At 55.0% G+C, this 23,407-nt stretch overlaps 1 protein-coding gene and 1 non-coding gene across 5 annotated transcripts; both read right to left on the reverse strand.

Moving 5' to 3' along the window:
- Positions 1-154: 154 nt before the first annotated feature.
- Positions 155-22,847, reverse strand: PPFIA3 (PPFI scaffold protein A3). 4 transcript variants are annotated; one of them, XM_077845826.1, is made up of 30 exons: positions 22,663-22,846; positions 18,295-18,549; positions 17,922-18,023; positions 17,381-17,545; positions 16,945-17,019; positions 16,561-16,635; positions 16,026-16,247; positions 13,878-14,024; positions 13,627-13,761; positions 13,136-13,219; positions 12,864-12,995; positions 12,087-12,149; positions 11,856-11,935; positions 11,449-11,593; positions 10,679-10,866; positions 9,433-9,655; positions 8,599-8,762; positions 8,343-8,470; positions 7,154-7,244; positions 6,751-6,832; positions 5,925-6,125; positions 4,426-4,488; positions 4,236-4,262; positions 2,983-3,158; positions 2,470-2,567; positions 2,072-2,247; positions 1,920-1,988; positions 1,527-1,698; positions 1,038-1,109; positions 155-951 (listed from the first exon to the last, which is right to left on the reverse strand). In XM_077845826.1, exons 2-29 carry the CDS (start codon positions 18,532-18,534, stop codon positions 1,051-1,053), a joined length of 3,582 nt encoding a protein of 1,193 aa, XP_077701952.1. In that variant the 5' UTR covers positions 18,535-18,549; positions 22,663-22,846; the 3' UTR covers positions 155-951; positions 1,038-1,050. The 4 variants fall into 4 exon arrangements, with proteins under 4 accessions (XP_077701952.1, XP_077701961.1, XP_077701959.1 ...); XM_077845835.1 differs by having other exon boundaries at positions 7,154-7,247; positions 22,663-22,843; XM_077845833.1 differs by lacking the exon at positions 4,236-4,262 and having other exon boundaries at positions 22,663-22,847.
- Positions 6,933-7,039, reverse strand: LOC144289237 (U6 spliceosomal RNA). The gene has a single exon (XR_013357228.1). It is a non-coding gene; the product is annotated as a U6 spliceosomal RNA (small nuclear RNA).
- Positions 22,848-23,407: the final 560 nt, after the last annotated feature.

Consider the following 23,407-nt stretch of genomic DNA (forward strand, 5'->3'; position numbering starts at 1 on the left):
GGAGTGGGGTCGATTCTCAGGGCGCCGCGGAATGCGCGGGTGGGGACGGGAGACTCAGACTCGTAGGTCTGGGGGAGGAGTGGTCTGGCCCCCTGGGTTCTCCAGGAGGTCGGTTTCTGGAGGTCCTGACAAATAAATCAGTCAACACGGGAGCTTTTTGAAACAGTTCTCTTTACCCGTGATCACTGAGTGACGCCTGGGGCAGGGAGGCCGACCAAGAGTCTCGGGCGAGGGCTCCCCCACCGTCCTCCCTCCCCCCACGCCACGTCGCCCAGTGGCATCGTGGAAAGAGGATTCTCCCATGCAAACCCCGGAGCCGGAGGGGAACCGGGAGCGCAGTTCTGCACCCCCTGTCCCCGGGGCACGGACACGGCCACAGCACGGGGGGGGCGGAGAGGCCCCGGGGACACGAGACACTGGGGAGGAAGAGGGGTCCGCCCGCAGCTGACCCCAGGCACCGGCGACCTGATGCGGCGGCGGGGCGGGGATGAGTGGCACGTGGGGCGAGGCTTGTAGCAGCGAGTCCCCCCTCCCCTCCTTTCGGACGAAGAAGGAAGACTTGGGCCCCGCGACTGGGGAGAAGAAAGGGGAGCGGGCAGCCTCTCCTAGCATGCGGCCCGGGAGGGAAGCCCCGCTCCCTTCCCGCGGGGAAAGGGCACCCATCTCCCATCGGAAACTGATCAATAAATTACAAAGTAGAGAAAAGGGAGGCGGAAGTTTGGGGCGGGATTTCTTCCTGCCCTCTTCGTTCCCCCTCTCAGTCCAGTTCGTGTGGTTTGGTCCAGGCCCAGTCCTTTTGTGAGGCGGGGACGCGCACTCCCCGCTCGTCTGTACAGATGGTCCAGTCCGCGGCGCGAGTTCCCCCGCCCGCGCTCCCCGGCGAGACCATACTCTGGGCAGAAGGGGGAACAGCCCAGCCTCTGGAAGATTCTTCTGTCCGAGTGAGGTCACCTGCATTGACGCCGGGGCAGTACGTGGGGCAGTGAAGATCCACTGTGCCGCCCTGGACCCCCGAGATTGCCCCGCACAGTCCTCACCTGGAGGCCTACACTAGCAGGAATAGGTCCGGACCGAAACGCCGTCTGCCCGAGAACTCCCAGAAGTCTGGCCTAGAGGGGGGGCGAGCAGTGGTTTAGTAAGTGCGCGCGTGTGTCACACACACACACACACAGCAAGGTTTCTCTGATCCTCAACCCCAAGCGTCCTCTCTTGGATTCTCTCCTCCCGAAATGATAGAGAACGCCAGGCTCCACGCCGGTCTCCCTCCCTCTCCCGCAGCCTGGGAAACATCTAAGGTGCCCCAAGTGGCAGTGGGCGAACTCATTCCCCACTTTGGAAAGGGGTTGCGGGACCACTCCATTCCACACCCGAAGGAGGGAGTTGGGATACTGAGCAACCCATTTGTCATGAGCGGGGAGAAAGGACTAGGCCAATTCAGAACCCGGAGGGGGGCTTCCGGAAAGTAGGGTTGGTCCTTTTCCAACCCCAAGAAAGTGGGGGTGCTGTCATAGTTGGGAGCCGCCCACCTTCGGGCTGCAGCTTGCGAAGAGGGAGCCCCGGAGAGCCCAGGGCCCCTGCTGCGGCCGAACGAAAGTTGGGGGGTAACATCTCAGCTGAGTCGGGGGTTACGCCTCGAAGGTCCTTCTCTCGGAACATCTTCCGCCAGGATGGGGAGCGGCTGAACGACTTGGCGCTGTCCTAGGTATAGGGGCCAGGAGGACAGTGAGGGACTAGGGCGGGGTTCTGACTCAGCCGCTTCCTCTGGCTCCACCCCTGTCGGGCTGCATCTCCCCCTTTAGCCCCGCCCCCGTCCTGGTCCCGCCCCCAACCGCCTCCAGCTGGCAAAGTCACGCCGCCGCGCTTCGGCACCCTACAGGAGCCGCTAGGAGCTGAGCCTCCAGGGCTGCCGCTGCGCCCACCTCGTCCAGCCTCCTGTCTGTGCCCAAGGAGATGAGGTTACTGAATTCCTTCTCCAGGAGCTGCCGGGCCTGGGGACGAGAGGTGGAAGGGTGGTAGCGCGCAGTCTGCGAGGTGGGGTTGCCCAGTAGCCCCGGGCCAAGCGGCGGCTCACCTGCGCATTCTGCGTGGGGATCTGCAGGAGCAAGGCCAGATCGGAGTAGTCGAAGGTCTCGTCCAGGGCGAGCAGCGCCCCGTGCACCCCGCTCTCCGTGAGGTTCGTGGCGAATTCCTTCAGTCCCAGCCCGGACACCCAACCCATGACCCGCTCATTGGACCACACCATCACGTCTGGGACAGAAGGGCTTCTCAGCTGCCAGCCGGTTCAATGCAGCCCACACGGCACCTCCCAATCCTCTAACCTGGCCACGCCCCCTGTGGTGGTTCCGCCCCCTGTGATTGCTCCACGCCCCTCGCAAAGGACCTTTGCTCCGCGCCCCAATCCTACCCCCTCCCCACCTGCTCCAAACTCCTCCACCTGGCTCCCCAGGGGACTCTTACACTCCTACTCACCTCGGATTTGGGTCTGACTCTCTTCCCGCCTCCGCTCCAAGTCCTTCCGGTCATAATTGAGCCGTTTCAGGCACATGATCCCATAATGCAGACTCACCCTGAGCAGTAGGGGAAAGTGGGGTCACAGATGAATCTTCACAACTCCAATGGCTGTTGCTGCTTCCCTCCCCATTGGCTGTGGTCTTCTGGGAAAGGTCGGGGAGTTGTTCCACTGGGTCAGTTTTAGGGAATGCTGACCTTCCCAGGACTTGGGGTATTTTCAACAGGCAGTTCCTATTGGTTAACCTGGACAGGGTATGGGGTCAACTAGCCAAGCTGTCTGAGGATTTGGACTTTTCCTGATGGACCATCTTATTGGTTGGAAGGGGCACAGAATTTCAGGATTTCCTGAGAATCCAGGCTAAAGGACCAAAGATAGTCCGAGGACTTTCCCATCACCAGTCCCATTGGCCAAAGACTCTCTAGGAGTGAGGCTTCCCCTTGGACTGTCCCCATTGGCCAGGCAGCCCCCACCTGTGGAAGCTGTCCACCATCTTGAGTTGGCCCCGGAGCTCCTTCTTGTTAAGATGATCTAACATGCGGGCATCCACCAGCGACTCCATGAAGTAGCTGCGGTATTGGGGCAGCCCCAGGCTGGGCAGCCAGTCGTTTCCCACCCACTCGTGGTTCATGTCACCATATGCCAGGATCTGGGGCCATGGGCAGGTGGGGGAGGGGTCAGGCCCTCTGACCCCTTCCCATGTATGTATGAAAGGGTACACTCCAACCCCCTGACCCAAGGTTGTTCTATTTCCACCCTGCATTAGGACAATGGTCAATCTCTGCTCAGGACAATGGACCAGTCCAGCTGTCTCCTACTCCTTCATAACAGCATACACCCTTGTCTGCTCAAAGTGTGGTCCTTGGACCTGCAGCATAGCCATCACCTGTACACCTGCTGGAACTGTGGAATCTCAGACCCCACCCCAGGCACTGAATCAGAATCTGCATTCTCACCAGATCCTCAGGTTACCTGAACAGTAAGGTGTGAGAAGCACTAGCCTAGCATTGTCCTAACTCAGAACAATGGATCGGTCCAACATCACTACTCCCCCAAGTCAGGACACCGGATTCTTCCAGCGTAGCTCTCCCCCACAACAAACGATAATGGATCCAGCCATCACTTTTGCCCTATCCAAAAATACTAATCTAATTGCTGTATCTGGACAGTATTGACCCAGGACAATATTCTGGGTCAGCCCAAAGTCCTTCACTCCCTTTAGCATAAGGAAACACCCCCCCCCCCCCCTTGCTAGAAACGAAGACCCCAGTCCACTGCTAGTTCGCTACCTGGGGGGAGTTCATGCCTCTCCCTTCCTGAGAAAAAAGTGTAGCTCCTCCTTCCCCCCAACTTCTCAGCCTGACCTGCTGCCCCTCCTCAAAATGCCTCCCCGCTTTGCCTCAGCACACTGGAACAGTCCCACTCCCCCTCAATATAGAGAAAAGGTCTCCCTCTAGTTACAGCAGTGGAACAGCCCCTGGAACCCCCGCAACCCACGATAATGGAATGGCCCATGCCCCCACGCTAACAATGGAATAGTCCGGGCTCTTCCGCCGACCCCCACCAAGCCACAATGAGACAGTCCGGAGCCCCGCTCCACGCAGCGCCTCCCGCGGTGATGATGGAACGCTCCGGCGAGGGTGGGGGCGGGGCCTGGGGAAGGAGGGGCGTGCATGCAGCGTGCACAGCCTGTTCATGCGCCCACGCCCCGCCCCGCGCCCCCTACCTGCTCCCAGCTGATCTCCTTGGTCTCCTGACCCGTTAGTGGGAAAAGGGGAGAGAAGGGGTGGGTTAAGGGGCAGGCGGAGGAGGGCAGGAGAGACGAACAGACGGACGAACATCCAGAGATTCGCCCCCCCACCCCTCCCGAGGGAGAGTTAGTGCCACCCCCAAGGCCGCCGGTAGGGGTCACTCACAGGCTTGGTTGTGGCCGTGAGGGACTCCATCTCCTCGTGTGTCATCCACACGTTTCCTGTGGACTGAGGGGCAAGAGGTGTTAAGGAGGTTAAGAGGGCTTTTGGATAGGGGAGCGGAAGAAGGTGGTGTTCCTTAGAGGCCCAGGCCAGGTCCATTTATATATTCTGCTTTCTGCCTCAGAAAGGCCAGTCACTGCTCTGGACGAGGCAGTGAAAGAGAAAACGAATGATCATTTATTGAGCACCTGCTGTGTACCAGGCAAAAAAAAAAAAAAAAAAAACATGGGCTTTGGGGGTCGGGCAAGTTCAGGTTTGATTTGGAGCCCTGCTGGGTATTTTGCTGTGTGGCCCTGGGCACAACATCACCTCTCTGACTTCACACGGATGTAGGTACAGAGTGAAGGTTCAGAATAAGGTGACAGATACAGCTGTGGGACAAAAGTTTGGGGGGAGGGGGTGTGTTCACATTTACTGAGCACCTGCTCCCAACGACCCCACGAGTTAGGACTTCATACATTGATTCAAACACTTATGTAGCTCCTCATGAGTGCCAGGCACAGTTGTAGGGTCTGGGACACACCAGGGGAAATTTGAAAAATAGACTGAATGGATGAAATTGACAATAATAGTAACATTCTTAGATAAAAGGGCACAGTGGTTGCGTTGTTCAAGAAGAATGTTCTTATTGTTAGAATATGCCCTGATAATAGAGCACCTGGATGGTTTAGTTGGTTAAGCCTCTGCCTTCCGCTCAGGTCATGATCTCAGGGTCCTGGGATACAGCCCCACATCCCTCTCCCTTTGCCTGCCACTCTCCCTGCTTGTGTGCTCTCTCTCTGCGTGTCAAATAAATAAAAATTTAAGAAGAAAAGATGCCCTGATGAAGTAATTTTTCAGGCTAACCACTAATGATCTCCACAAATTATATTTGAGGGCCTCAGGTATACAAATGCAAAAAGCAAGTAGGGCAAGGAGTTAACAAGTGCTGAATTGGGCATGGCACACAGAAGTTTCGGCGGGGAACAAAAGGATAAAATATTAGAAGGCCGTAAACACTCCTGGGGGAAAAATTAGGTGTTCATGTGCTGGGGTGATGGGGCGAATGACTAATTTAGTCACTAATTTAGAGATGGGGCAAGTAGTGTTCTGAGGAAAGGGAGCTGCACTAGCTAAGAACCAGAGTAGGGGCAGAGCGGGGTGTGTTGGGGGAAGAAAAGGAGCCCCCTCATCAAAGGCTTTATAAGGAACCACATGAATTTGGATTTTTTCTCCCCATTGGGGTCCTAAGACAGACTGAGGTAGAGAGGAGGCAGGGAGACCTGAGAAGGGACCTCCACCCCTACTCTCCTCCAATGCCTCTGAGATAATCTAGGCGAGACACTGAGGGAAGAGGATCTGCGAGACAGAGCTGGGGTAAGCGAGCCCAGGATTGGCTAGTTTGAGGGCAAGAGGCAGGGCCCTAAAGTGGCCAGGGTTGCCATTGGCATCCGGATGCTCACCGTGCGGGAGGAGGCGGGCGCTGAGGGCGAGGTGAGTGAGACCATCTCCTGGATGGCGAGGCGTAGTTTGAGCCGGTGCAGCGGGTTGCTGATGCCAATCTCCCGCTGGATCTCCGTGTCTGACAGGTTGGCCATGATGGCACCGCTCTTGACGTTGGCCCGGCAGGCGGCCACATACCATGCAGGCATGCCTACCCACAGCTGCACAGAGGGAGGGAGGCGGGGAGAGGGAAGGAAGAGACATACACAGAGACAGAGACAATGTCGGAGGAGAAAGTGGAGAGACAGGAGGGAGACAGAGAGGTAGGAAAGTTAGCGGTGAAAAGCAACCAAGATGGGGCAAGGCAAACAGACAAGAGGGAGTCCAAGAGAGACACATGGAATAAAAGGGGGAGAGTCAGAGTCACAGGAGAGAGAGGGAGGGGGAGAGACAGAAATGAGAAAGATGTGGGGAGAGAAAGAAGCAAAAGACATTGGGGGAGAGACATAGGGAGACCCAGAAACGTGGGAAGAGACATGAGGAATGACAAAAACACAGACATGGGAAGAGAGGCAAAACAAGAGACACAGAGAATCCCATACAGTAAGGGAGAAACAACAGGCCAGCAGGACCAAAGTAGGCATGACCAGAATGGCAGGGGTGGGAGGATGGGAGGACAGGGAAAGAAAGCTGTTTAAAAGATCAACAGAAAGGCTGACCTCTCACCCCCCTCAACCACCCCCATCTGGGCCAGGATGATGCTGGGTGGCCCGGGGTGGCCACCTAGTAGTGGGGCTCTCACAGGAGTTAGGGATCAAGAGTCCAAGCATTTCTGGGCCCCAGTACCTCCAGCCAGGAGACCACGGTAGGCCCATCCCAAGCAGCAAAGGGCAGGCCCTGGCGGCAGGCCTCTTCCAGAAGTTCGTGCCTGGGGACAGAGGCCTAGGGCAGGAGCTCTCAAAGGTAGAGACACCCAGCCCTCCGGGATGGGCCCCTTTACCACACACCCCCTCCAAAACATGTTTTGTTTTTCAGTGGAACACTTCAGGAATTTGCATGGCATCGTTGCACAGAGGACATGCTAATCTTCTCTGTATCATTCCAATGTTAGTATATGTGCTGCCAAAGGGAGTACCCAAAGCAGTTTTTATGAAGGTAGAAAACTTGGAAGAAGGTTAAAAAAAAAAAAAAAGAATCTCTGCGAGTGGTCTTCCCATCGCCCACCCCCCTCCTCCCTATACACACTCACTTCCTCTTGTTCCTTCGGTCCTTGTCTCCTGGGCCTGTCAGCTTGGCTAGCCCCAGAGGGTCCGTGGCCAATGTCTCGTCGGAGGGTGTTCCTGCTGAAGGTAGAGAGGGGCCAGAATTTGGAGGCTCTCAAGTAGGAAGGAGACCCTTTGATGTGGGGGTTGCTGAGGAGGCCAGAGAAGCAGACGCTTCAAGAGAGTAGTGAATGAGGCGACACAAAGGGAGTGATAAAACCACATAGGAACAAATTTCACCTCCCAAATGGAGACATCCCCAAAATAGGGATGGATTCACTGGGTTAGCCTCTGTAAGATGACAATCGTATACTGGTAAATATTTAACAACTGGCTCGCCAGGAGGGAGAGAGTATCCTCTGATTTGTAGTGTTTGCCAATGTTCATGGTGTGAAGAATCCCACCAATTCCAGGCTACCAATGTAATGTCAAGCAGCTCACAAAACTCATAAATACTTAACTATAGACTTCCACAAGCCAGTACCAGCAAGCTCTAGCACACCATATGCCCTGCCTTTAGGTGGTCCGCTCTCTTTCTCTATTTAAAAAATAGGGGGCACCTAGGTGGCTCAGTGGTTGGGCATCTGCCTTTGGCTCAGGTCATGATCCCGGGGTCCTGGGATCAAGTCCTGCATCAGGCTCCCAGCAGGGAGCTTCCTTCTCCCTCTACCTAAGTCTCTGCCTCTCTGTGTATATCTCTCATGAATAAATAAGTAAAATCTTTAAAAATAAAATGAATAGGTAAACGGGGATGCCTGAGTGGTTCAGGAGTTGAGCGTCCGCCTTTGGCTCAGGGTGTGATTCTGGAGTCCTGGGATCAAGTCCCACATCAGGCTCTCTGCATGGAGCCTGCTTCTCCTCCCTCTTCCTGTGTCTCTGCCTCTCTCTCTGTGTCTCTCATGAATAAATAAATAAAATATTTTTAAAAAATAGGTAAACAAAATAACAACATTTATTTAGTTCCCCTCCTCTGGTCATCTGGGCAGGCCTCAGAGTGCCCTTTTCACAGAGTGCCCTTTTCAAGGGTCCCTTTTCTATCCCCCTATCTCTATCGAGTCCTGCCCCCTTCACAGCCTATGAATTACCAAATGGATGAAGACTCAGATGACTGTCAACTGAATTTGGGAAAAAGAAGGAAGAGAGGAAGGGAGATAGGGTTGGCATCAGGGTACTCACCCAGAGAAGAGCTGTCCCGGCCTGGTGGTCCCATTCGCCCCTTCTCCTTCTTGCCAAAGAGACGGCCTATGGATGACTTGATGCTCTTCTTCTTGGGGGCTTTGTGCAGGGAATCTGGGGTGCCTTCACTGGGTGAACAGGACGAAGTGAGGGCAGCCCCATCTGGGATACCTCCTCTTCCCCCAAGTCCTTGACCATTCCCTGACACATCCTCCCAAGCAAGCCCCTCCCCATCCCATCCACTGCCCGTGCTGACCTTCCCCGTGAAGTCCCCCCATCTTCCAGGGATCCTGCCTGGAGTGCCAAGGCCTGTGTCATTCTCTCAAGGCGGGCAGAGCGGGGAGTAGGAGGTGGAGTGTCTCCTGGAATGGCAGGCCCCTCTCCTCGTGGAGCCCCAGCTTCCTCCTTGGGGACATGATTCTGGGGACAGAAAGGCAGAGATGCTAAAATGAATTGGAGGGGTCATGTTGGGGTGTCTTCATTAGTTGAGATGTCTACTAGGAGATGGCTAGGATGCCCCTGGTCTGGGGTACCATTTCTGAAAGTAGCCTAGACTAGGTAGGGGGTGTTGCAGAAACATAAAGGCAATGAGCTTGACCAGCCAGTTTTATGTAGCCTAGCTTCTGGTGTCAGGAGTGGGATCTGCTCAGACTTAAGGAAAGCGAATGAGTTACACATTCTGGAAGCCAAAACACTGAGTCCAAGGCAATAAAATGGATTAATATGTCTTATTCCTCCTCAAAGATCAATTCTGAGGATCTAATATTAGCTCTCAAATCTTTACTCACAGAAACCTTAAAAAAAAAAACAACAACAACAAAACAAAACAAACAAAAAAAACCACCCTATGAAGAAATTTAGTGCATAAAACATGTAAAAGCAGATCCGACCTTACTAAAACACAAATTAGGGTTCATCAAACCAGTGGCTTGGCCTCCCTTATGCCTTTAAGTTGGAACTTCTAGGGAAAGCTAAGATTGCTTTTGAAAATCACTGGTATGAAGAGTTACTGTTGCTGTTGGTTGGGGATCCCTGTCTCCGAACTCCCCCTGGCCACCCCACCAAAATAAGGAGACTCCAGAACACTCACAGCTTTGTCGGTGCCCTCACGGGCAGGGCTAGGGGGAGCCAGACGGGGCGTTGAGTGGCCAGAGCTGGGAGGGGAGGGGCTGGCAAGGGTAGAGGTAGTGAGGGAGGGGGGCAGTGAGCAGCTACTACGGTAGCGGCCCAGTGAGTCTAGGCCAGAGCCAGACACCCGGCTCTCCAGCTCCTCTGCCCTTTGTTCTGTTGTCTCCTTCTCCTCTTGGATAAGCCTAAGGAGGAAAAAAGGGGGAGACTGTGTGAGAGAGCACAGGCAAGCCATGGGGGATAGAGTCTGGGGATCCCAAAGGGCCAGGAAGGCTCAGTGGAGCAAAAAGGATTCTGGGGGAAGCATAATGAGGTTAGAAGGTATTGGTGGATTCATCATGGCCTCACAGGTTCAAGGGGTGTCAAAGGGTCATAACAGGCCCAAGAGGTCATGGAAGGATGAGAGACAACAGGAAGATCAGGGTCTGCATCAAGGCTTCCATGATGATAACCACATAGTTCTATAAAATCATAAAAAAGATCGCTATGGGAAAGGTCAAATTTCAAGGACAGAAAAGCAAGATCATAATAAGATCAGGGTGAGATCAGGGACTCTGAGGTCAACTGAGGATCTGGGAAGTTCATGGAGACATTTGGCATGTGAATCAATGCCTCAACTCAGAATGACTTTGGATGGAAAGTAGTGGTCATGTTGGCATATTTGCTGGGGCCCATGGAGAGTTTGTTGTTAAAGAATGCCAAATAGGGAAATTTCTGGGAAATCAGGATAGACTTTATGTCAATGGGGGATTCATAATATATTAAGGATTCTTATTATATTAAGTAGAAATTCTTGGTCTCTTGAATTGGGGTTCTTGAAGTATTAGGGTGAGACTCTTGGTGTTTAGGATTGAGATTCTTGGGGTACTGGGAGACTCTGGGTACTAGCTGTGAGAAGCCATACATCCATGGTGTACTGGAGGATTCCTGGTGTACTGGCTTGAGAACTTTGGTATTTGAGAATGCAGTCTTCGGTGTATTGGGAAATTGTGAATACTGGATAGGGAATAGATAGAAAGCAAGCAAGCACAGAGACTTCTGGGTGTATCCTGAGGGATTCCTAGTTACCAGAGGGAGTGTTAGGCTGGGGGAGTTCCTTGAGGATAGTAAGAGAGGAGATGCGCTCAGGCCTTCAGATCAGTCTCCAAAGCAAGAGGGGCTATGAGGTCAGCTCAGGCAAGGTGGAGGAGGAATGGGCCAGCACTCACTTGATCTCCTTGTTGATGGCTTCCAGCTGCTCCTGAAGCATGATGGCCAGCGTCTGCACATCAGCCTGTCCGCTGGGGGAGAGCAGCTCAGCCCCAAACATCCCCTCGGCCTCCTCCTCATCTGAGCCATCCAGCTCCCCAGGGAATGGGGGTGGCATGGACCCCGTGGGGGCTGACCGCTCCCACTCCTGTCTCTGTATGGGGACAAAGGATATCAGGTGGGTGGGGGTCAAGGGAGGTGCGGGGGTCAAGGGAGGTGCTGGGGCCTACCTCACCTCTACTGACCTTGTCCACCCTCCATGAGCCTTCCCATGTCCCCTGACAATGAGTGGCCTCACCACGTGATCCAGCCCACACACTTTTCCCAGCCAAGCCTTGCCTCTTGACAAGTCCCTTTCCTTGACCAAATGCCCCATCCAGGACCTCTACCCCATCTCCTGATTCTACCATTTCCCTTGACCCAAACCACTTCCTTTCTTTACCTTGCACCCCCATTCTAGGATTCTACATAGGGCCCATCCCCCAGACACCACCCTCTCCCCACCTCATCATTCCACTAAGGTTCTTACCAGAGAGCAGGATATCCGCACAAAGAGACATCAAGCAAGTGGGGATGATGGAGTTACGGGAGGAAAAAAAGACAACATGGGTCCAGGAGACCCTGTTTCTCATCCCAGCCCCCTTCTAGAGAGCCCCACATATTAAATTCTACTTCTACTGTTGCCCACCCATCCCCTGCTCAGTCCAGGGCCCCAAAAGTGGCTGCTGACCTTGGAGGGCTCGTCCTTGACCCCTGACCAGCGGCCTCTCTTGCCTGCCCGGCCACTGCCAGCCCCATAGGGGTCCAAGTGGGCACCAGAAGGTAATGTAGGTGCCTGGGAGTAACGGAGCTCCAGGGCACTGCCAGGGAGAGACCTGTGGGCATGGAGAGGGTAGCAGTCGGAGACCAAGGGGTCAGGAAAAGGGAAGAGAGGTATGGGGTCAGAGGATTAGAAGAGGAATCTGAAGTCAGAGGTCGAGGTCAGAGGGCATGAAGTCAGGTGTCCAAAATAACAGGAATCAGTGGAAGCCTTTGGAGGACAGGGAGTGGGGGTGTGGAAGACCTGGAGATCAAAAAGGATGAGCTTGGCTAAGGTAGTTCCTGTGGGCAGAGGTGAGGCATTAGGATTACTGTCACCTGGAGTAGGAGGATGGTGGCCTCCCCCGCAGCTGATCAATCTCCATCTGCATCCGCTCCATCTCTGCCAAGAGCTGCTCCTGGTGGGAGGAAGTTGGAGGTGTCAGGTCAGAATATGCCCTGTCCCTAAGCAACATCCCCTCCCAGCCTGGCTGACTGCATCCCCAGCAATGCCTGCTCCATGTCCCTGGTCCTAGCTCCCCACTCCCTCTTCTCCAGACCTCTCTTTACCTTGTTGAGTAGCAGTTCATCCTGAAGCTTCTTCATATTGGCAATCTCCTCACTCAGTGAATTCTGGGGAAGACAGGGGTGCAATGAGGGGTGGTGCCTGGAATGGGCACGTCCTGGGGCTGGAAGCATCCAGAGACTGGCTGAAGGCAACCCCAGGGGAATGAGGTGGGTATGGTTGGTGAGCTGGAGGATACAAGGGGTGGGGAGTGAGGAGGGGGCTTGTGGGGTCAAAGATGCATCTGGGGAGGGGAATGCCTGGGAGCCCCAGAATCCAGCACAAAGATTCAAAGTTGGAAGGTCCAGGGGTGTCTAGGTGGCTCAGTCCATTGAGCATCCGGTTCTTGGTTTAGGCTGGGGTCATGATCTCAGGGTTATGAAATCAAGCCCCCACCCCTCCCTGGGGCTCTGAGCTCAGCAGGGAGTCTGCAGAATCTGAAGATTCTCTCCCTCTTCCTCCCCCTCTGCCCCTCCTTCTGCTTGTACTCTCATAAATAAATAAATAATCTTCAAAGTGTGAGGGTCCAAAGGATCAGGGGCTTGGGGAAAAGGCAAGAACTCAGGCAGGGTGTGGGTGCCCCCAGAATTCAGCTCTTAGAGTGTTTAGACCAGGTGAAAGAATGGCCCCAGCAACAGACTAGGTAAGTGTGTTGACTTCGAATTCCAGATGCCCAGATTTGAGATCTCAACTAACAGTCTGGGGAAAGGTCTGGGGCCCCGGGATCCTGGCAAGAGGTGGTCTAGGATTCCAGTTTGCTGACATCCTGGGTTGGGGCACACCTTCTCCTCCAGCGCCCCCATGCGCTCCTTGAGGTGCAGCTGTAACCGTTCATTGGACTCGCTCAGCAATTTGTCCACTGTCTCCGACAGCCGCTTATTGTGGTCATCGTTCATCTTCTCCCGCTGCCGGGCCTACCCAAAGGACAGCAGGACAGGAATACTCAAGCCCACCTTGCCCAGAGTACGCCCCCCAACTTCACCCCCTCATCTAAAAGCTCCTGCCCGGGTGGCTTCAAAGCCCCACCCCCTCTGCCACCGTCCTCCCCCCTCACCCGCTGCAGTTCTTGGTTTTTCTCCTCCAACTGGGCCTCCAGCTGCCGAAGTCGCTCCTCAAAATTCCCATGACGTTCCTCAGCCTAGTGGACAGAAGCCAGAGCAGGTGACTTTGCCACACTAGGACCCAGTGAGGCTCAGACCCCGCCTCTTCCAAGGTTCAAGCCCCACCCCCGGGCTCCAGGCTCCTTGGCCAAGAGGCTACAGACCCTGCACTAGGATTACCGCCCCATCCCATCCTCAGGATCTGTTCCTTCTTTTGCGTTCTAGGCCATCCTGTCAGTCCAGACTAGTAAACGCGTCCAACAGCCTCCGGGCCCTGCCCCCATTCCAAGTTCTCCCACTTTCCTAGACCTTCGCCACACCCCCAACCCCCACCCCCCACTGTCCCCAGCATCACAGCTACAAGTGTCCTACCCCTCCAGACTGAAGGCCTGGCCTCATCCCTATACCCCATACCCCCACACTCCCGCCCCGGGCCTCTCCTCACTTTGTTGAGCGCTGCCACGCGCTGGGCCAATTGTGCCTCAATCTCGGGCAAGGTCTCTGCCTTCTGCAGCGTCTGCTGCAGCTTCTGCTTGGCGTCATCCAACCACTCTGCCAGCTGACGGCTCTTCTCTTCACTCTGGGGGATTGGGGGGAGGACAAAGATGGGGCCGCGGGGTGGACCAGGAATGAGAGGAGTTAGGTAACACAGGCCGTGGCCTTGCCCCCACGTCACCTTCCTGGCCGTGCCCCCACCTGCCGGTACAGCGACTCCTTGCTGGCCAACTCATTCTCCAGCTTGTCATTGGCATCGTGCAGCGACGTGGCCTCACGCTGGGCACTGAGGTAGCGCTTCTCCAGGGTCGTGATTCGCTCCTCCATATCCTCCCGCTGCGCAAGCGCCTGCAGAGGTGGCAAAAAGTCACGTGGACTATAGCTCCCAGTAAGCCCCGGGGGTACGTAGGCTTAGAATCCCAGATCAGGTACCCCAGGGTATCCTGGGAAATGAAGTCTCCGACTATGTGGGAGTCAGAATGGCCCAACCACACCTGCCAAGAACTCCCAGAAATAGCGAACCTCAGGACCCCGACAACCCCAGAGTTAAAAATGGTAGTACCACACCTCCCATAAGCCTCTAGGACATCTGTCTTAGACCCTCCCCTTATGGATGACCTAAAGCCCATGGGATGGAAAGTTTCCATTCTCCCTGGCCCTCTTCCTTCAAAAATCCAGGCCTTAGGGGCCCCTGGCTGGCCTAGTCCGTACAGTATGCGACTCTAGATCTTGGGATCATGAGTTCAAGCCCCAACTTGGGGGTAGAGTTTACTTAAAAATAATAACAAATCACCTTTACGAAAAAAAATCCAGTTATATGCAACTGATGAATCACTAAATTCTATCTCTTAAACTAATTTAAGGAGAAGGAAATAAATAAATAAATAAATAAATAAATAAATAAATAAATAAATAAATATTTTTAAAAAAATCCAGGCCTTAGATCTTTCAGCAACTTCTAGCACAGCCCAGGCTTAGAATCACAGAGCAAGTGCTCTAGGGTCTCATGAAAAACAAAAGTCCCTTCCACGTGGGAGGCAACATCTCCCAAGAGCCCCAAGGTAGCACAGGCTCAGAAAATCTAAGACAGGGCAGCCCTGGTGGCTCAGCGGGTTTAGCACCTCCTCCAGCCCAGGGCCTGATCCCAGGGACTTGGGATCGAGTCCCACGTCGGGCTCCCTGTATGGAGCCTGCTTCTTCCTCTGCCTGTGTCTCTGCCTCTCTCTCTGTCTGTGTCTCTATGAATAAATAAATAAAAAGTTTAAAAAAAAAAAAAAAAGAAAATCTAAGACAGGGCTCCAGGGTTTCATGGAAGATGGACTTCTGTCTGGGAGCCTGTGAGGTGAGACTACACTTCTTCCCAACAGGCCCCAGAACCATCCACGCTTAAAATCTGAGGTGAGGGGATCCCTGGGTGGTTCAGCGGTTTAGCACCTGCCTTCCACCCAGGGCATGATCCTGGAGTCCCAGGATTGAGTCCCACATCAGGCTCCCCATGTGGAGCCTGCTTCTACCTCTGCCTGTGTCTCTGCCTCTCTCTCTCTCTGTCTCTCATGAATAAATAAATAAAATCTTTAAAAAAAAAATCTGAGGTGAAAGTCCCAAAGGATGATGAAAAACAAAGTGCTTGCTCTTCTTTCTCATCCAGTGACTTCCAGAATCCATACTCTACATTTCCCAGCAGTCCCAGAAGCATAGGAGTTAGGACCAAGGGGCCTAAGCCAGAATGTGGTGAAATGCAGACAAAGGGGGCAGCCGGGGTGGCTCAGCAGTTTAGCGCTGCCTTCGGGACAGGGTGTGATCCTAGAGACCTGGAATCGAGTCCCAAGTCAGGCTCCCTGCATGGAGCCTGCTTCTCCCTCTGCCTGTGTCTCTGCCTCTCTCTCTCATGAAAAAATAAATAAAATATTTAAAAAAAAAAAAAAGAAAGAAAAAGAAATGCAGACAAAGGAACTCAATTTAGAAGTACAAGAGTGAGATGCCTGGATGGCTCAGTTGGGTAAGCATCTGCATTCTGCGAAGGTCCTGATATTGGGGTACTGGGATGGAGCCATGTGTAGGGCTCTCTGCTCAGTGGGGAGCCTGCTCCTCCCTCTCCCTTTGCCCTTCCTTGCCCGCCCCAGTTATTGACCGCCTACCATGTATGTGTCATATACCAACTCTCTGGCAAGAGTCATAAGTCCCATTCTACAGGTGAGCAAACTAAGGCTCAGAGAGGAGAGTCAACTGCTCGTGGACCAAATCCAGGTTCCACCATTCATTAGCTCTGTGACTTTGGGCAAAGGGGGACCGGGGAAGGCTAGGGAGAGGGAGGGACAGAGGGCAGCCCACCAGGGGCTCCGGCCTCACCTCCTTGAGGTCGCGCTGGAGCTTGGCGTTAGCTTCCTCGGCCTTACCCAGCTCGCGGTGGGCGGTGCCCAGCTCCTCCTCCAGCTGGCTCATCTGGCGGCACAACACCGCCAGGCGCTCCCGCAGCTGGCACACCTCCGCACGCTGCCGCTCCAGGGCCTCCTCCAGCTCAGCTGTGCGCCGGTTCGAATCCCCGCCAGGACCAAGGCCATTGGCAAGGGGCTGGAGTGGGAACAGTGAGACAAGAAAGGACAGAACCCAGAGTGGGAAACACAGACATAGAGAGAATACAGGAGACAGTTGACTGGGGGGAGGGGGGAGGTTTAAAGATCAGTCCTGGAGGTCACAGGAGTTAGCTAGTTGACTTGAATTAGAGGTCAAAGGCCACTAAGGGTCTTAGGACTTCAGATGTCACAGAGGTAGTGAGGCTCATACCAAACATTAAAAGGGCCATCACAAAGTCAGGGGCTGAGTGGAGGTCACAGGGATGGGGATTCTTGAAGAGCAAGGGGAGGGAAAGCCTTCCACCTCTCACCTGCCCGTCCCCATCCTTGCCGGGCTCCTCCAGCCCCGACCGGCGCCTAGACAGCTGTTCTCGAAGGCTCAGGGTCTGGGAAAGGGAAACGGAGATCAGGACAGAGGGAGTCCTAGAGCCCCCAACTCTACATCCCAGTGGTCTTGTCGGGGCCACCCCATCGCACAGTCTATTCTTAAACCCTGTGCTTTCATTTTATCTCTCTTTAGCTGCCCGGCATGAAGGAATTCACCCTTACTCTTCCCCCTAGCCTTCTTGCGTTGGTGTCCTCTAGAGCCCCAATATTCCCCAAAGAACCACTTCCTCCATAATCAGCTCTTTCTCTTAGCCCCAACCCACCCAATCAGCTCCCTGGTCCCTCCTCCTTCTTAGCCACGCCCCCACCTCCTGATTGCTCAGCTCCAACTCCTCCTCTAGCACCGCCACCCGCTCCAGCGCCATCCGCAACCGCTCCCGGACCTGGGGATGGGGACAGGGTAGAGTGAGATGGAGATCACACCTAATCTAGGACAGTCGACTATGAGGCCAAACACCCCTGGAAGGGCCTGATAGGGCAACATTAGCATTCCTCCACCTATAATAGATGTGCAACTCCAAGGAGTTACAAAGGCATCCTTACCCACTGGTAGCTCCCCACCGAAATTCATTTTCCTATTATTAACCAGGCAGGTCCCAGTCTGAGTAGCCTGTCCCAATCAATCTCAGTCAACATTCTTCCCACTTAGGACATCCCCAATCAACCACAGCCAGAATCTCTCCTATCCAGGACAGCTCCAGCCAGCCACAGGCTTAGGCATCCAGGCTTTTCTGATTCTCATACCTTCTCATCCAGGGCCTTGTGGTGCTCGAAGAGGGATTTTAGAGCCTTGAGCACCTCCACCTCGGAAGAGACTCCACCCGGGGACTGGGCCTGGCGCTTTACCACGGTCATGCGCAGTGACCTCTCGTGCCTGGACACCAGGCATTCCAGGTGTTCAAGGAGAAGCTACAGGGTTAGGTCATCGGGCCAAGGAACAGAGGCAAGGGAAGAGAGGCAGCGTCGAGGACAAGGGTGGTTCAGACAGGTGGGGCGGGCACATGGAGGAAGTGGTGGAGTCAAGCAAAGGAGTAAGGAGAGAGGTCAGGAAAAGAGAGAGGGATATCAGAGGTAGGGGCATGGTCAAGGAACGAGGTGTAGGAAAAGAAAAAATATGGAGAGAAGGAAGGAGATGTGAAGGAAAGAGGCGACCAGAGAAGACCAGCCAGGAAGTGGGAGTAGGGAAGAGAAAACAGGAAGGCAAGATGGGTAAAGAAGATGGGTCAGGCTGCCGCACCCCGTGGTCCTGCCCACCCCACCTACGCCCCGCCCCCACAGCCCTCACCCTTGTGTTGTTCCGCTCCGCCTTCAGCTCCGCGATCTCTTCCTCCCGCTCCAGTAGCTGCTCCCGACATAAGTTCAGCTCTTTCGTCAGAGCCGCAAACTCCTGTCCAGATGTGAGCAGGATCCGGACAATCGGGTCAATCCTTTCCCGATGTCCCTCGTTAGACAGGACTGGGTTTGATGGCCCCGCCCCTCCTCGCGAAATCCCGCCCCTTCCAGCGGCCCAGGCCCCGCCCATCACCTGCAAGCCACACCCCCCGCAATGCACTCCTCCCTCCCAAGAGCCAAGTCCCGCCCCTTCCGGACCGCCCCCTCCGCGCCTTCGGTGGTCGAGGTCCCGCCTCCCGCAGGCCCCGCCCCGGTTCCGCCCAGACCTGGGGCAGAGCGATGCTGAGCTGGCGCTGCAGCGAGTCCTTCTCGTGGCCCAGCTCGCGCAGCCGCAACTGCGCCGTAGCCAGCCCGTCCTGCGCCTCGCGCAGCGTCTCCAGCAGGCGCTCGCGCTCCGTGAGCATCGTGACCATAAGGCGCTCCAGCTCGCCGCCCGCCTCGTCCGGGCCCAGCGCCGAGCCCCGCCGGCCATCCTCGCTGATGGTGGGCATCACCTCGCACATCATGGCGGCGGTGCTGGCCTGCGGGAGCGGGGAGGGGGCAGGGAACAGAGAACGGACTCGTCGAGGCACTGGCAGAGAAACTGAGGCACGGCCTCTGGGATAGTGGAAACCGAGGTGGGGCGACCCAGGCATTCTACAGATGAAACTATAGCCCATCCATTCTGATCATGTCACGGGATCAACTGAAGCCCATTGCTCCTGGGAAATCAGGGCTAGCTACCTGGGTGAGAGCATTTGGGGAAACCGAGGCCAGACTCCATCAGGCACTGGCAGCAAATCTAAGACCAGCCTAGTGAGGAGAACCGAAGCCAGGTGACCCATCGCCTGAGTCAATGTGGGAAAACCAGTGTCTACCTATTCTGACCCTGCTGGGAATACACCTTAACCCACTGTGTGAGTAAGAGGATAAGCCTGGCTAAGAACCATGCCTTCAGGAGGTCGAAGAACTGGGGCCACTATCAGTGGTACAAGTACACGGTCACAGGGATGGTCCTCACCTCTGCAGCCCAAATCCTGCCCACAACTTCCCAGATATCTGGACCCCAGCTCTATCTAAAAACTACTCCACTTGCTAGCCATCTCCCACAACCCAGGAGTCCCAAGATCCAGCTCCCTCCTACCTCAGGTCACAGGAGGCTGAGTCCCCAATTCCCTTCTCTCCCCTAGACCCAGGAGTCTGAGCCTCCAGCCGCCTCTGCCCCAATCCTGAGGTCAGACAGGGACACAAGAATCTGAGCTTTCAACCTCCAACCTTGGACCCAGAAATCTCAGCCTTCAGACCCCTCTTGCCCCAGAACCAAGGAGTTCAGGCCCCCAGGACGCAGGATCTGGGTGCATGAGCTGTAGGCGGAGATGAAGGGAAGTCTGCTGAGCCACTCCTTCCACACACATCAGGTCAGACGGGTCCAGCTGGCCTGGTCGAAAGCAGGAGGGACTTTCACTCTGTTCCTTCCTTTCCTTCTCTCCCTCCAGGCATCGGCATAACCTGTTCTGACAGTGGATAATTCCCAGCCCCACCCAATGTGCAGACTATGTCCAAAACATGGAACTGGGGTCTTGGATTCCAATGAGAAGAAGAAGGGATGGAGGGTCCTGGAATGTGGGAGTGAAGATAGCAAGATGCCTGTACCCTTGAGTCTTTGAAGAGGTGCACCTGGGAATCTAGACACCTGCATGCCAGTATTCAGAGACAATATTTATAAGAAGACAGGTCAAAACCAACACAGCATCTAAAGTCCAGAACTTATGTGGAAATGCAACACTGGATGTTCCAGAGAACATCAAACTTCAAATTAACTGAGAAGGAAATAAAATTTAGCATAGCTGGGTGTAGAATCTAGAAAGTCACTGGTATGAATACAGTACAGACTGCAGAAAGAATATATGTTTCCACATGTACAGTGTGCTTGGGATAAAATCATCACATAGGGCCAAGTAGAGGGTCATATTCTAGAACCCAGGTCTGGAACCGAACTAAGCAATCCAATAAATTAAAGAATGGTCTGGGTCACCCAAGAACCTCAAACACAGAGGGGAACATAATGATATCTAAGAACATACCTAATGTATTGCATAAATAAACCTAGTCAGGAAACACCTAGAACTCAGAACCTACCAAGAATACAGGTATAACAAAGACTGTATCAGGGGTCACACTCTTGGTGTTATCATGTGTCTAGATGATAGACAGAAGGCAGAAAATAGGCTCTAGAATTCAGAACATGCCCTGGAGGTGGGGGGGAAACCCTAGAAAGTAGCAAGGAGTTTGCCTGGAACTTAGAAGTGCCTGGGGGAAGATTCAGAAGCATGCTGGGAATTGAGAATTCACTGGCATAAGGACTGAGCTGGCAAAGGAAGGGGGGGAGAGATGTTCTGGAAATGAGGACATTTCTAGCTGAAGACTCCAAAAGAGGAGATGAGCCTAGAGCATGCTTAGAATGCTAAAGTGACAGATGGAGGAGGAAGCCCACAATCCTCCAGGAGATAAGTTCTAAACGAAGGTCACATTAGGGAAAAGATGGACCGAAAAGGTGGGAATGGATGAGCCTAGAACCTAGTACCTGAAAAAGGAAGATGCACAACACTTCAGGAAGAATCTTTTAGATTTAAGACTGTAGAACTGGGTAGACCTAAAATAGGAAAGTACATTTTAAAACTGATAGCAGAATGTGGAGAAAGGCTAGAGCACATAATTGGAACACACATATTCTAGAATATAGAATGCCCCTGGGAAGATAACAGAATCTAGAACAATGCCAAGGATGTGGCTGGAACCTAGAACACACCTAAAATAAAATTTAGCAGAGAATAAGCAAGTGCTAGTTTCTAAAAATTTGGAACATGTGTGAGGAGGAGGTGGGATCAGAATTTGGTTTGGGGCATTATCAAGACGTTTAAATTCCCCTGGGGAAACACATGCCTAGAATTTAGTATTTAACCTAGAATTGAGAATATACCGTGGGTGCAAACAGAACAGAGATATTGGCTGAGAGTGCTCTAAGATTTAGAAGGATTCTAGAGCATGTAAGGGCACAGTTTAACTGGGAATATGGAAGATAGTGGGTAGGTTCTAGATCATCTAATGAACCTAGGTCACAGAATACATCTAGAGGAAGGGGTGTATGTTTGGCCCATCATCTTGAGAAGGTGTACTCAGAGGATGGAACATCATGACATAGAAACATCATGATAGGGTGCTGGAAACATGTCAAGAAGGTAGGTCTCAGGGAACAGAGTAGAGAAAAAGAGAAGACAGCTCCCAGAGAGCCCAGTGCCTGAGATGATATGGGGATGAGGCATGTTGTTAGTTGTTAAGGCCACTAGAGATGTCAAGTTGATGGGGGTTGTAAGGCTGGGGGGACCTGGAATCCTAAGAGCAAGAGCTAATGGGCTAGATAGTTGGTGGGGGGCTGGACTCCTGAATCGTTGTGGAGATAAAGGACAAGGGATGGAAGCTGGGAGCCTGAGTCCTTGTTGGGAATGAGGGTTGCAGCATCTTTGGTGGGTAATACAGAAGCCGGGGTCTGAACTCCTGGGTCCCTGAGGGGATGCAGGACCAGGGACAAAGCATCTAGGTCTGCAAGAGGGAAGGTGGGCAGAAGCCAGAGAATTGCATTAAGAATTACATTCCAAGAGAGTCATGGTGCCTGAATCCCTAAGCAGGCAGATGTTGAGACGCCAGGAGGCTGGGTATATTTGTCTCGGGGGCACAGGGGACTGTTGAGCTGGGTCTCTAAAGGGGGTGAAAGCTGGGAAACTGGATTCCCAGGTCCTGAGCAGGTGGGGGTTACCAGTTGGGGCCTCAGCCAGACGGAGTGAGCACTGACAGGGCTTCCAGAGCCAGGTGGGAACTGGATCCCTGGATGCTAAGATCCCTAGGGTGGACCAGGCAGGAACATTCGGAAGCCCTGACTCCTCGAGAAGCAGCTGGGATCCCAGAAACCTGGGGTACTGAGCACTGGCCAGAGTCTCACCAGCGGAACCCTGAGGCCCAGGCGCCCAGGTCGGAAAGGGCCCGGGTATCTCCGGGTCAAAGGCGCGGCGGGGGGTATTCCCCGCGCCGCAGGCGCCCCCTCCCCGGCGGCAGCGGCCGCGGGAGGTGGGGGAGGTGAAGCTGCCGAGTGCGCTGACCATGGACAGCTCCGGAGCGGGCCTGTGTCCAGGGCGGCTGCCGAGCCGGCCTGGACCGAGGGACGAGGCTGGCTGTTCAAGCCGGAGGCTGGAGATGGGCACACCGGGTGCACGAATAGGCGACTATGCACACCCGACGGGGGGCAGCTGGCCCTAGCTGGGGGTCTGACACGGCCACGGCAGGTATTAGGAGCTCCGGGCTGGGCCGAGGAGGAGGATGTAGGTCCAGAGGGGGCTGCCGGAGCTGAACTGGGAAATCCAGGCTCCTGGGCCCTGGACGAGGCGCAAGGCAGCAGTACGCCTGGGATTCTAGGGTTCGGTTGGGGACTCTGAGAGCCGGGAGGGGCACGCCTGAGTCTCTGGGGTTGGGCTGTGAAATCTGGGCTCCGGAGCCCCCGGGGATAAAGAAGGGAGTCCAGGATCTCGGGAAAGCGAGGAAGGCTCGGCGAGGGGTCCCCGGGGTGGGCGCTGCCAAGCTGGCTGGGCCGGGCTCTTACCTACCTGGTCCGCGGCGGCTGCGGGCGGAGCTGGGCTGCAGGAGGGACGTGGGGTGGGGTGGGGGGACCGGGCGGGGCCCCTGGCGGCGGCCGGGGCCCGGATCTGTGGCTCCGGAGCCCTGTCTCCGCCGCTCGCGCGGGCTCCGCGTCTCTGGCTCCGGCTTGGGCGCTGGGGACCCCCCCTCCCCCTCACGGTCTCACAGCCCTCTACCCCCTAAAATAACCCCCTGCCCCTATCACCGTTCAGTCTCCCCCCGCGAGGCCGCAGCCGCCAGATCCAGGGGTGCCCACCAGCGCCCCCCAAATCCCACCTCCCCCCCAAAAAAAATTCCTCCTCCCTCCCCCCCCCCACCAGCTCCCGTGCGGTTGTGGCCCCTTTAACAGGAGACTGACAGACGGCTCTGAGTGGCCAATGGGAGGCGTCGTCGGAGCCGGCCGGTGGCTAAACCCCGCCTCCGCACGGACTGGGAGGGGTCGCGCGGGCGGAGAGCGGAAGGCGGGGCTCGAGGCGCGTCGGCCAATAAGCGTGCGGCGTGCGGCGGCTGGGGCGGGAGGCGGAGCCCGGCAGGGGGATGATGTCACCTGGAGCTAGTGGCGCGCGGCGTGGAATGCGAGTTGCGACCCCGGATCCCGGAGGTGGCGCGCGCCGGCCCTAGCGCCGCACGGGACGCGAGGGCTGGACCAGCGATGAGGTGGGAGTAAAGGGTGGATTTTAAGGCGGGGGCGGCTCCCGGAGGCACGCGCTCAGG

The sequence above is a fragment of the Canis aureus genome, chromosome 1 (genome assembly GCF_053574225.1).
Source record: "Canis aureus isolate CA01 chromosome 1, VMU_Caureus_v.1.0, whole genome shotgun sequence".
Lineage (NCBI taxonomy): Eukaryota > Metazoa > Chordata > Mammalia > Carnivora > Canidae > Canis > Canis aureus.